The 13,667-nt window shown below is 43.6% G+C and overlaps 1 protein-coding gene across 1 annotated transcript in view; it reads left to right on the top strand.

Moving 5' to 3' along the window:
* Positions 1-13,667, top strand: part of CHCHD3 (coiled-coil-helix-coiled-coil-helix domain containing 3) — a 449,808-nt gene that overhangs the window by 285,317 nt on the left and 150,824 nt on the right. Inside the window, exon 5 of the mRNA XM_030216571.1 lies at positions 897-980. Coding sequence (XP_030072431.1) covers positions 897-980 — 84 coding nt within the window. The remainder of the gene's footprint in view (positions 1-896; positions 981-13,667) is intronic.

The raw sequence follows: 13,667 nt of genomic DNA, 5'->3' as shown, positions 1-13,667 counted from the left end.
TAATTTTATATTATGGTTTACCATGTCGAACACACTAGACATGTCGAATTGTAGAAGAAGTACGCTCTTGCCTATTGCAATTTCTTGTTTGAATTTGGCTAGGAGAGTGATTAGTACTGTTTCGGTGCTGTGGTTGGAGCAAAATCCTGATTGTGATTCATGTAGTATTGAGAATTTGTTTATGTAGTCAGTATAGAGTTCCTGAAATAACACTGGGTGATATCCTGCCTGAGGGCTGTCACTACATGACAGGACAAAAAAATACATTGAGTGATGATAATAAAATAGGAGATAAATCCCTGACTAATAGGGCAGTGAAGGCTGAAGGGGCAAAATCCCAGCCCTGTTTACAATTAAGCTCAACATATAAAAGAGTAGGAGGAAAGTCCAAAAATAAAAAGTTATTCAAGATACCTTTGTTTGTTGAAGAAACATAGCTTTATCTCTTGTGTCTCCTACAAGAGATGCATGAAAATTCTTTTGTGCATTGCTTTCATATATCTGTGAACTTTTAGTGTATCATCCTTGGTTTTGTAGGTAGGTACTATTAACTTATAGCACACCGGTAAACATTATGGTATATCCAAGAACTATTGGTAGTCTCGTATTTAATATGTGAGTGGAGGAGTGGCCTACTGGTTAGAGCACTGATCTTGCAATCCAGAGGTGGCCAGTTCAAATCCCACTGCTGCTCCTTGTGATCTTGGGCAAGTCACTTAATCCTCCATTGCCTCAGGTACAAACTTAGATTGTGAGCCCTCCTGGGACAGAGAAATATCCAGAGTACCTGAATGTAACTCACCTTGAGCTACTACTGAAAAAGGTGTGAGCAAAATTTAAATAAATAATGTTCATATAAACTAAACTTTAGATTTGGATTTTATTTTTTGTTTTAGGCTAAGCAACTAGAAGAGAAGGACCGAATCCTGAAGAAGCAGGATGAGTACTACAAAGAGCAACTGGCTAGACTGGAAGAGAGAGTAAGAGCCCTTGTTTCATGTTTGATAATGGTTTGTGAAGAGTTGTTTTGGGTGTTAATGAACCTCAGGGGAGGGAGGAAGCTCAATTTTAGATTTCTGGACCTGAGAGGGAACAGGAGCAGTTGTGAACACTGGAAGAGGTACATGAAGATGAGACCTGTGTTAGAGTAAATGATAGTTAAAACTCATGCCTTTTATGGTACTGACTTTTTGGTAGTACAGTTTAATGATACGTCTCTTAACTGAAATTTTAAGACCCTTTATGTAATTATTCTGTAACCCTTTTTAGGTGTAAGCAACAGAGGAGGCTACACAAATATATTTGTATTTGGACTGATCGAGGGCAGAGCTGGGGCTAGCAAAGCTAGAAGGCCAGCTGACATAGAATCCACTCACTCCTCCAGCTCCTCAACGGCAATAAACATTCCACACAGGTTGCTTCAGACTGTGCAAGACTTACTGCAACTCATAGCCAGCAGCATAATATCTTCAACAACTACAAGCAGTCCCTTATTTATTCCAGTAAAGTTCAACAAGTAAACTGAGCTATTAAGCAGTTTTCAGAGGATAAGCAGGCTGTATTCTCACATCTGTGGATGCTGACTAGAGAGATGATTGTAGAAATTTCTAGTAGTAGCCCACCGTGCATGGGCTGGTGCCATCCCGCCCAATGTGCGAGTGTAGGCTCTTCAGTCTTCGTTTGTCTGCGGATCAGGGAGGACATGTCTTCATGTTCTCCTCTCAGTGTGGTTTTTTTTTTTCTCTGCTATTTCAGTGCCTTCCTCTGGGTATTTTTGGCCCTTTCGCAAATGTTTTATCCTTAATTTTTATTTTATTTTGTTTCCTTTTAGTTTTTTTTTGTATTTTCAGTTCAAGTTTTTTTTTCTTTTTCACGAGTTGCTACAACTGACATCAGTTTGAATGCTGCCCCTTTTACAGTACACAATTGAGGAGTTTAATTTGGCTACAATTCTTTTTCGATATCTAAGAAGATCCCGGTAGCTTCAAAAGGTGCTCCCAATGTAATCGTGTGATTTACATGACAGACCCGCGTTCTTGGTGCATTGGATGCCTTGGGCCTGACCTTGAGCCTAACTCTTGTTCTCTCTGCAAATGCAGTTGAGGACACAGAGCACGCGGCAGGTTCAGCAGGAGAGACCTTTTGGTTCCTTGAAGGCCGATCCAGCAGCACCGGAAGCATCTACTACTACTACTACTATTAAACATTTCTATAGCGCTACTAGACTTACGCAGCGCTGTACAAATTAACATGAAAAGACAGTCCCTGCTCAACAGAGCTTACAATCTAAATTGGACAGACGAACAGACAGCTAGGGGTGGGGAAATTGCAGTGGTAGGGGTGATAAGTGAGGGGTTGCTCAGACTTCGACTACCACTGGCATCGAGGAGGTCTCTACCTCTCTCGACATTTGGCACTGGAAGGAGGCCCCTGGACCACTCAACATCGGATCTGACACCAAGGGTGCTTATAGGATTGACATCGTACTTGCCAGGACTGCGATGCTGAGCATCAGGGGAAGCCCCCTCTTCGATGCACGGTGCCAGAAGCACCGGGACATCAGCATCCCTGGCATGGGGAGAAGCACCCTCCCTCTTTGATAGAGGTATCAGATGTGTAAGTCTCCAAGCAGCCAGGGCCTTGTTTCCAGTTCAACACTAACTCCTCAGGCTGCCTCTGTCCCGGCTCCCCCTCCTTTGCCGATGTCTTTCTTCGATGAGCAGTACTGAGCTATGCTCAAGGAGGAGCTGGTGCAAATATTGCAGTTGCACTCCATTCAGGCATTGAAGGTGACTGACACAGTCTTCGTCTCCACTACCTCCACCAGGAGGTCATTCTAGGCATCCATCATCCTTTCCGTGAAAGAGTATTTCCTCAGAGTCGGGCCTGTTTCTCCTTAACTTCATCTTATGCCCTCTCATTTCAAAGGTTTCCTTCATTTTAAAAAGGCTCACCTCCTGTACCTATGCCACTGAGGTATTCCAACTCCACCCCACTAGATCCAGTTTTCTTCGGTTTCAAGCTACACCTTCACAACTAGCATGTAAATAGTTTCAGATTAATTGACATTTAGGCGTGATGTTTCAAGTCCCTGTTATCCTAATGTTGATTTCTGTGACTCTGGTAGCTTGGGATTCCCAGATGTGTGAATTCGGACAGACAGCTTGACCTCTGAGAAAGTGAAGTTACTCATCTGTAGCAGGTGTTTTCTGAGGACAGTAGGCCAAGTATTCTCATATACCCTCCCACCTCCCCTTGGAGTTGTATTCTTTAGCTATTTTGCATGACTGAGGAATTTGCGCTCCTGTGTTGGGCAGGATGGCACCAGCACATGCACGGTGGGGCACTGCTAGAAATTTCTACAATCATGTTGCTACTCAGCATCCGCTCTGGGCCCCGTCCAATGACGTCACCAGATGTGAGACTACTTGGCCTGCTGTCCTCATTGAACACCTGCTACAGTTTATACTCTTCAAAATTCTTCTTTCTCATTCTTCTTAGTAGCAGCTCTTAAAGCAAAGTTGTTACTGTCCCTAAAGAGATATCTGGTACAAATGGCTTTACATTGGTTACTGTGTTGCTCCATCTGGATTGAGCAGCAATTCTTCTCTTTCCTCTTTCTGATCTGTTTAGGTGGTAGTGGAAGATAGGGTCCCCTGTGTTTGAACTCCTCAATACAGACCAGCAGCTTTATAAGCTGTGAGGTGGAATCCCACTCTTGATACCTTGGGGTCTAAGACTGTACTGGAAAAGCCCTTCCCTTTAGGAGATAATAAGATGCTGCAGCTTGGAGTTGTTTTATTCTTATTGTATTGATGTTAGGGGAATGATCAAGGACTCTGCCAAACCCTGGTCCACTTGTATAGATGGTGGGGGAACTGAACAGTAGACAATGACCCACCCCTTGGGGTAAGGGTTACCATATGTCTAGATTCCCATGGACATGTACTCTCTTTCAAGGGACTGTCAGGGTCTGGGCAGTTTTTATCAGCCTGCCCATTTGTCTGGGTTTTTGGGCAGGCAGGCAGGTTGACTTACGGGTGGGCCTCAGGGTGCCCTCCCCTCTCATACCTCAATGTGCCCTGGTGGTCTAGTGGCCTCTTCGGGGCAGGAAAAAACCACAATATTTCCTGTCCGGTGCTGCCGCTGACCCACTTGCTGCTGCTGCTGCTTCAGAATGGCTGCTGAGACTTCTGAGGAAGTCTTGCAAGGCCACTGCTTGAAGTCTTGGCAGCCATTTTGAAGCAGTGCTTTTAGCAAGTGGGTCAGTAGCAACACCGGGCAGGAAAGAGTGGGGTTCTTTCCTGTCCGAAGATACCACTAGATCATCAGAGCGCGATAAGTTATGGGAGGGGAGGTGGATGGAGTCATGTGGGTGGAGAGAGGGAAGGAGGGGTGTTGTTAAAAAAAACGGTGGGTGGAGGGAGGTTGGAAAAAAGATTGGGGAGGGGCTATACATGGGGAGGAGGGAAAAGAAGGAAATATAGCATATGGATAGAAGGGGATGTAGAGGAGGGGGGATATGCTGCTCATGGATGGGAGGGAAAGGGGGACATTTTCATAGATGTTTGCTTTTTTGGAAATGTACATCTTTTCATTTTGTATATAGCAGAGTACCCTGTTCAGCACAGGGTAGGGTGGGGCTAGGGGCGAGGCTGCATTTTATTTTGTGTTCTCTTTTTTTTTTCAAGGCAAATATGGTAACACTACTTGGTGTGGGTATTTATGGGAGCCCTGGTTTCCCTCCAAAGGCTGGATCTTCCCACCCTAGTAGATAGGGAAAGTGCAGCCCCTTTCTTGTGGTAGAGTGCTGAAAGTTCTGGTACTGCTGCACAGGAAGAACCTTAGCAATCTCAACAATTCTAGAAAGTGATTCTGTAAATTCTGTTAATACTACTAATTCTAAAGTGCCACCTGAAGTTTAGTGTGTAATCAGACAAACATTTATTAATTTTATTTATTAGGATTTATTTACCACCTTTTTGAAGGAATTCATTCAAGGCGGTGTACAGTAAGAATAGATCAAACATGAGCAATAGACAATTGCAGCAGTAAAAATATTCAAAAAGAATACAAAGTATGGCATGGTATACTATTTACAATGTCAACACAATACGTAATAGAACATTATAATTGATAGCAAAGGGTAAAGCAAAGATGTAACATATAGAAGGGTAAGAAAGAAGGAATAGTTAGAAAGTACATAAGTATTGCCATACTGGGAAAGACCAAAGGTCATCAAGCCCAGCATCCTGTTTCCAACAGTGGCCAATCCAGGTCACAATATACCTGGCAAGATCCCAAAAAAGTACAAAACATTTTATACTGCTTATCCTTGAAATAGTGGATGTTTCCCCAAGCCCATTCAATAACGGTCTATGGACCTTTTTTAAACACCGTTAAGCTAACCGCCTTTACCACATTCTCTGGCAACGAATTCCAGAGTTTAATTACACATTGAGTGAAGAAACATTTTCTCCGATTTGTTTTAAATTTACTACATTGCAGCTTCATCGCATGCCCCCTAGTCCTAGTATTTTTGGAAAGCATAAACAGACGCTTCACATCTACCCGTTCAACTCCACTCATTATTTTATAGACCTCTATCATATCCCCTCGGCTGCCTTTTCTCCAAGCTGAAGAGCCCTAGCCGCTTTAGCCTTTCCTCATAGGGAAGTCATCCCATCCCTTTATCATTTTTGTCACCCTTCTCTGCACCTTTTCTAATTCCACTATATCTTTCTTGAGATGTGGCAACCAGACTTGAACACAATATTCGAGGTGCGGTCGTACCATGGAGCGATACAAAGGCATTATAACATCCTCATTTTTGTTTTCCATTCCTTTCCTAATAATATCTAATATTCTATTTGCTTTCTTAGCCGCAGCAGCACACTGAGCAGGAGGTTTCAACGTATCATCAACGACGACACCTAGATCCCTTTCTTGGTCCGTGACTCCTAACGTGGAACCTTGCATGACGTAGCTATAATTCGGGTTACTCTTTCCCACATGCATCACTTTGCACTTGCTCACATTAAACATTATCTGCCATTTAGACGCCCAGACTTGTAAGGTCCTCTTGTAATTTTTCACAATCCTCCCGCGATTTAATGACTTTGAATAACTTTGTGTCATCAGCAAATTTAATTACCTCACTAGTTACTCACACCTCTAGGTCATTTATAAATATGTTAAAAAGCAGCGGTCCCTGCACAGACCCATGGGGAACCCCACTAACTACCCTTCTCCATTGAGAATACTGACCATTTAACCCTACTCTCTGTTTTCTATCTTTTAATCAGTTTTTAATCCACAATAGAACACTACCTCCTATCCCATGACTCTCCAATTTCCTCTGGAGTCTTTCATGAGGGACTTTGTCAAACGCCTTCTGAAAATCCAGCTACACAATATCGACCGGCTCACCTTTATCTACAAGTTTGTTCACCCCGTCAAGGAAATGTAGTAGATTGGTGAAGCAAGATTTCCGTTCACTAAATCCATGTTGGCTTTGACTCATTAATCCATGCTTTTGAATATGCTCTGTAATTTTGTTCTTTATAATAGTCTCTACCATTTTGCCCGATTCCAATGTCAGGCTCACTGGTCTATAATTTCCCGGATCACCTCTGGAACCTTTTTTAAAAATCGGCGTTGCATTGGCCACCCTCCAATCTTCTGGTACCACGCTTGATTTTAAGGATAAATTACATATTTCTAACAATACCTCTGCAAGCTTATTTTTCAGTTCTACCAGTACTCTGGGATGAATACCATCCGGTCCAGGAGATTTGGTACTCTTCAGTTTGTAGAACTGCCCCATTACATCCTCCAGGTTTACAGAGAATTCATTAAGTTTCTCTGACTCGCCAACTTTGAATACCATTTCTGGCACCGGTATACCATCCAAATCTTCCTCGGTGAAGACCGAAGCAAATAATTAATTTAATCTCTCCGCTACGGCTTTGTCTTCCCTGATCGCCTCTTTTACTTTTTGGTCATCTAGCAGTCCAACTGATTCTTTTGCCGGCTTCCTGCTTTTAATATACCTAAAAACCTTTTACTATGTGTTTTTGCCTCCAACGCAATCTTTTTTTCGAAGTCCCTCTTAGTCTTCCTTATCAGCGCTTTGCATTTGACTTGACATTCCTTATGTCGTTTCTTATTGTATTCAGTCGGTTCCTGACATGAGGTCAGAGAAATGGTTGTTGTCTTATTTCCCTTTATTAACTAAACGTGCACTACCATGTCACTTTACACTAGTAAAGAAAAGCACCTATTTTTCTTTATAGATGCTATAACCAAGGCTTATAAGTCGACACCCTGTTATAGGATACCCTCTTTGAGCCATGAAAATATAAAAACTGTTGGCAATACATGTAATCTTTATCAGTTCCCAAATATATCCTGCTGGAAAAAAAGTTCTAAATCCCTGGTTACTTACTGCACATGCATTAATTTGCTTCTTGACGTTATTGTAATTTGTGTTATATTCTGTACATTATTATGTTTTATTCACTTTATTGTTTCTTTGTAAGCTGCATTGAACTTGAGTCAGGCTAATGTGGGGGGCATAAATGTCATTAATAAATAAGAGAACTTGAATTTGATATATGGTTGGTTTGCGGGTGGGGTGGTTGGATTTGGGGGGGGGGGGGGGTTGGCTCTCAAAAATAATTGCACTGGGACTAACTGCTGAGAAAATAAAGATGATGAAACCAGGGCCTTAATAAAAATACAAAGCTGGAGTAAAATCATTTATTGTCTTTAACCAAATTTCCTGGGAATTCACGGAAGCTTTTTGTATGAAACCAACACTAAAGAAAAACCATAAGTGGAAAAAAATCAATGGAAGAAATCAAGTAACATTTAATTTTCTGAAGTCTAAAATGACATCAGCCACAGAGGAGTAGTGGAAAAAATAAATTAAAGTTTGTAAATAAGATAAAACAAACTTGGAACTGGTCAATGGAATATCATTTAGGTCAAATTATGGTACTCTGTTATTACCAAGCAGGTAATTTCCCTTTAATTGATCTCTGGTAATACCACCTCTTCATTCTCTTTATTTAAATATACCAAAGACATACTTTCTGTCTTCATGTTGATGTTTTCCTCAAAGAGGTGTGTAACGGCCCTTCTATAGTGGGGTGATTTGCCCTAGAGAGTACACAAAATTCAGTGGACAATGCAAAGTAAAAGGTTCTGGTGGACAGGGGAGGCAGAGTTGCTCCAAGGCTTTTCACTAGATGGCTCACAAACTCCCCCAAACACTCAAAAGCCCTGGAGGGAAACTAAGCCCACACTAGGAAAACTTTTTTTATATATATATTAAAAAAAAACCAACACCTTTATTAGGCATAAACTAACTATATATACAGGGTAAAAATAAAATGATGAAACACTAAGACAATTGATAAAATCCCAACAGTTCTTTATCTTAGTTTCAAGATACTGATAAGGTTCCTCTCTAATCATTTTTTTTTAGTTCTGAATGGACTCCCTCACTTCTTTGGTTCTTCACAGACTTCTTCAATCCTTCTCTTTCTCTGCAAAACATTTTCACAGGAATAGTTTTCCCAAAAAATCACAGCACCCTTTAGAACTTTCTCCACCACGGAACTCCCCTGGCCTCCAGGTACAGGTCTTTACATAGATCCCTCCAAAATGACCAAAAGGATATACCCACTGTCATTGTCTTAAACACATTTCCTCATTTGTAACATAGTAACATAGTAGATGACGGCAGAAAAAGACCTGCACGGTCCATCCAGTCTGCCCAACAAGATAAACTCATATGTGCTAGTTTTTTGTGTATACCTTACCTTGATTTGTACCTGTCTTTTTCAGGCACAGACCGTATAAGTCCGCCCAGTACTATCCCCGCCTCCCAACCACCAGCCCCGCCTCCCACCACCGGCTCTGGCACAGACTGTATAAGTCTACCCAGCACTATCCCCGCCTCCCAACCACCAGCCCTGGCACAGATCGTATAAGTCTGCCCAGCACTATCCCCGCCTCCCAACCACCAGCCCTGGCACAGATCGTATAAGTCTGCCCAGCACTAGCCCCGCCTCCCAACCGTCTCTCACTAGAAAGGCAATTCCTGGAGTCCCACTACAGGTGACTTCAAAATAAGTTTAAAATGTAGGATTAAATATTGTGTTTTTTTATTATTTAAAGCCTGTTAACCAGCTAAGCTGGAGAATTCATAGACCAAGATCAGTTAACCTTATTTAGCTGAATACACATAGGTGCATGTGTTGTTGACCCAATCTCGCTGTACTTCCTCATGTTCTGATTTCCTAAGTGTAAAGAGAAAGCATTAAACCACCTCTCCAGTGAGAGCTGAAGGTAAGCTTTGTCTTGGTTTTGTGTCCACAAGCAACGCTCTTTATCATTTTTTGAATGACTATGGTGGCAATTCTATAAATTGCCAACAAGATTTATGCATCCCAGTGCCTTGCACTTGATGCCAATTCTGATGACACGCACTGACATCACTGATGTAATGACAGCTGATTCCAAGGCAAGGGGAGGAGTAGGGAAACCCCTGCCTCGGAATCAGCTGTCACCCCCCCCCCCCCACGCTACGGCCCCCTCGACCCCACCCCCTCCGAACCTGTCGACCCCCCCCCCCCCCGAAGGCCCGCCGAAAGCTGCCCCCGCCGCCGTTGTGGACTACCTGTGCTGACGGGGGACCCAAACCCCTGACAGCCGAAGTGCTGTCTTCTCTGCAAGTTTCTCTGCGTGTGTCTGACGTCAGACGCACCCAGAGGAACTTCCAGAGAAGATGATTGAGGAAGCAACGCGAAGGGCACAACAGCACTTCGGCTGTCAGGGGTTTGGGTCCCCCGTCAGCACAGGTAGTCCACAACGGCGGCGGGGGGGGGGGGGGCGGTTTTCGCCGGCACGGGGGGGTCGAGGGGGCGGTAGCGCGGGGGGGGGGGGGGGGGGAATTGCCTGCCTAGGGCCCGTTTCCTTGCCTTCAGAAACTGGCCTTTTTTACTAGTAGAATACAAGCTTGTCAGGACTGGTGCACCTAAAGTTAGGCAACAACAGTTAATCCAACAGTTAATCCAAATCAATGGCAGTTGTAACTGTTAGTTCCTACCTGTGCGAGACTGGGAGAATGGGCGTGCAAGTGGCAGATGAAGTTCAATGTTGACAAGTGCAAAGTGATGCATGTGGGTAAGAGGAACCCGAATTATAGCTACGTCTTGCAAGGTTCCGCGTTAGGAGTTACGGATCAAGAAAGGGATCTGGGTGTCGTCGTCGATGATACGCTGAAACCTTCTGCTCAGTGTGCTGCTGCGGCTAGGAAAGCGAATAGAATGTTGGGTGTTATTAGGAAGGGTATGGAGTCCAGGTGTGCGGATGTTATAATGCCGTTGTATCGCTCCATGGTGCGACCGCACCTGGAGTATTGTGTTCAGTACTGGTCTCCGTATCTCAAAAAAGATATAGTAGAATTGGAAAAGGTACAGCGAAGGGCGACGAAAATGATAGTGGGGATGGGACGACTTTCCTATGAAGAGAGGCTGAGAAGGCTAGGGCTTTTCAGCTTGGAGAAGAGACGGCTGAGGGGAGATATGATAGAAGTATATAAAATAATGAGTGGAATGGATCGGGTGGATGTGAAGCGACTGTTCACGCTATCCAAAAATACTAGGACTAGAGGGCATGAGTTGAAGCTACAGTGTGGTAAATTTAAAACGAATCGGAGAAAATTTTTCTTCACCCAACGTGTAATTAGACTCTGGAATTCGTTGCCGGAGAACGTGGTACGGGCGGTTAGCTTGACGGAGTTTAAAAAGGGGTTAGATAGATTCCTAAAGGACAAGTCCATAGACCGCTATTAAATGGACTTGGAAAAATTCCGCATTTTTAGGTATAACTTGTCTGGAATGTTTTTACGTTTGGGGAGCGTGCCAGGTGCCCTTGACCTGGATTGGCCACTGTCGGTGACAGGATGCTGGGCTAGATGGACCTTTGGTCTTTCCCAGTATGGCACTACTTATGTACTTATGTACTTATGCCCTGAAGTGTGACTATCTTATGGTATTCTATAAGTTATGTGTGTATAATGCCCCGTGGAATGGGTATTACTAAAGTGATACATTTTTCCAGAGCCCTGGGGGGAGGGAGGTCCTTGCTAGAGGGCTGGAGTGGTAGGATGTCCCTGGGTGGGAGGAGGCCCAGCCCATGGGGAGTGTTTTTGAAATAGAATGTAGAAGAAAAGAGTTTCTTTTGTAGTGAATGACAAGAGGGGAGGAGTTGCAAAGGGTGTAAAGGTTGGAATTATGTCCATAGAGGCGTCTTTGGTTGCCTGATGGTCCCCTGCCAAAAGACCAGGAGGAGGAAAGGGGAATCCTGAGTGGGGATCACTGGGTGTAAAGGAGGGTTGCGGCTCCTGAAAGCGGCAACCAGGAGATTGTGTGAGCTACGGGTAGGCAGAGGAGAGACCCAGCTTGGAAGCAGGGATTTGGTGCCAGGGAGGGTTCGGCCCCAGGATCAGGGTAGATCCAGAGGGGGGTCACCCCTGGCAGAGTGTCAGACCAGAGGAAGGTCTGAACCTGCAGAGACTGAATCAGTGCTGAGAGTAGGAGAAACAGCCACTGACAATAGCACATCCCTACAGGATAAGCATGGACAGGTGAACTGTATATATGTACATATTTGGTGCCCATGAGGTATCCCTGTAAATATACCTGAGAGGAGAGTGGTATTTGAGTTCCCCTGAGGATCAGCAGAGGGATTGGATCCAAGTTGGAGTTTATATGCTGTTTGGACTTCTTAATTAAGGTTTGAAGTACTGTGGCAGAGTTGGAAGAAATAAGCAGTTTGAGTTTGCATAAGCTTTGAGCATGAGGGTACAAGTGCCTCCCAAACCCTAAGCTCGACTGCAGGTGAACTGGAATGGATGAGTGAGGTGAGAGTGGCCCTGAATGTGAAACTAAACTGACTGATCTGCTTTGTGGCCCGGGGCCGAAGCTAGTGCACATGTGAGACCCAAGTTACACGTGTAATTCAGAGACACATCCGTGACCTGCCTACTCTCTGTTGACGTGTGTGCCCCCTCAAACTTATATGCTAAGTGATTTTGGAACTTATGCTATAGAATGGTTAGTGCAGCGGGCTTTGATTCTGACTATCTGGGTTCAATTCCCACTGCAGCTCCTTGCGACCTTAGGCAAATCACTTAACCCTCTATTATCCCAGGTACACAAACAGATTGTGAGTTCTCTAGGGATAGAGGAAGTATCTGCATATAATGTGTACAGCGCTGCGTAGGTCTAGTAGCACTATAGAAATTATTAGTAGTAGTAATAAATGCCAGAGTGTGGTGCCAATCACATGTGTAAGTACTATTATTATATAACTTACATTCCCAGTTGGTGCAAATTATAGAATAAAGTTGTGTGCGTAACAATTTAATAATTGACTGTTAATTGGAGTTAACATGGGAGGTTATGCGCACAGGTTACAGAATGCTAGCATTTACATGCTTAATTGCGTACAGTTAAATGTAAGCACTTATGTCAGGCATTGAGTTAGTATAAGTGTGTTCACTTAAAAGTCAGGTACATAAATGTGAACTTAACGCTAGTATTCTAGAATGGCAGTTTCATGCACCACTGCTGTTATAGAATTCGTACTTAGCACATATAATCCCGGTGCCTAAACTTCGGCATCCTTTTGAGAATTTACCCCCATGTGTACATACACATTTTTCAGGCCTTTATGGCCAGTCTTCTCGAAGCTCCAATTTTAGGTAACCTTGTTTTATTACAGCCCTATTAACTGATATCAGTATCTTAGTCTTGTTTCCAACAAAATGTTTCCCAAGTTTTGTTACATGCATCTGAGTGATAACTTTTTTTTTTCTTCTTCTTTCATTGAATTTCTTTCATTTCTCCCCTTTAGTTCAGATTTGTTTTGCTCTTCATTGCCATTTCTTTTGAACCATTTTTCTTTTCCTCTGTCTCATTTCCCTTCCTTATCATATGTGCTTCATGTTTCCTACATTTCTAGCCAATTTTGGACTTTCTCTCCTAGCCTTTCCTTTTTATATTGTGCTCTGCATCCCTTCCACATGGGTACACAGCTTAAAAAGAACATAGTTTGTAAGTAAAACGCTTGTCAAGAAGAGACATTACTTATCCTTAGTTCACATGGAGGGGCATTTTTGAAAGAGATGTCTACGTTGGAATTTGGACATCTTTGTAAAACGTCCAAATTCGGAGGCGGGGAAAAGGTCATTTTCAGAAAAAGATGGACGTCCATCTTTCTGAAAATACCGAGGACGTCCTTGGATTTGGACGTCTTTGATTTTCGGCAATTTTCGAAATCAAAGACGTCCAAGTCTAAAACGCCCAAATGCAAGCCATTTGGATGTGGGAAGAGCCAGCATTTGTAGTACACTGGTCCCCCTGACATACCAGGACAGCAATTGGGCACCCTAGGGGGCACTGCAGTGGACTTCATAAAATGCTCCCAGGAACCTTACATTGCTGAACCCCCCCAAACTCACTACCCCCAACTGTACACCATTACCATAGTCCTTATGGGTGAAGGGGGGCACCTATATGTGGGTACAGAGGGTTTCTGGTGGATTTTGGAGGGCTCGCTGTTCCCTCCACAAATGTAACAGGTGGGGGGGG

Source organism: Microcaecilia unicolor, chromosome 10 (genome assembly GCF_901765095.1).
Source record: "Microcaecilia unicolor chromosome 10, aMicUni1.1, whole genome shotgun sequence".
NCBI classification, from domain to species: Eukaryota; Metazoa; Chordata; class Amphibia; order Gymnophiona; family Siphonopidae; genus Microcaecilia; species Microcaecilia unicolor.
The sequence above is the reverse complement of the archived record's forward strand: the minus strand, read 5'-3'. Positions and strand labels throughout refer to the sequence as shown.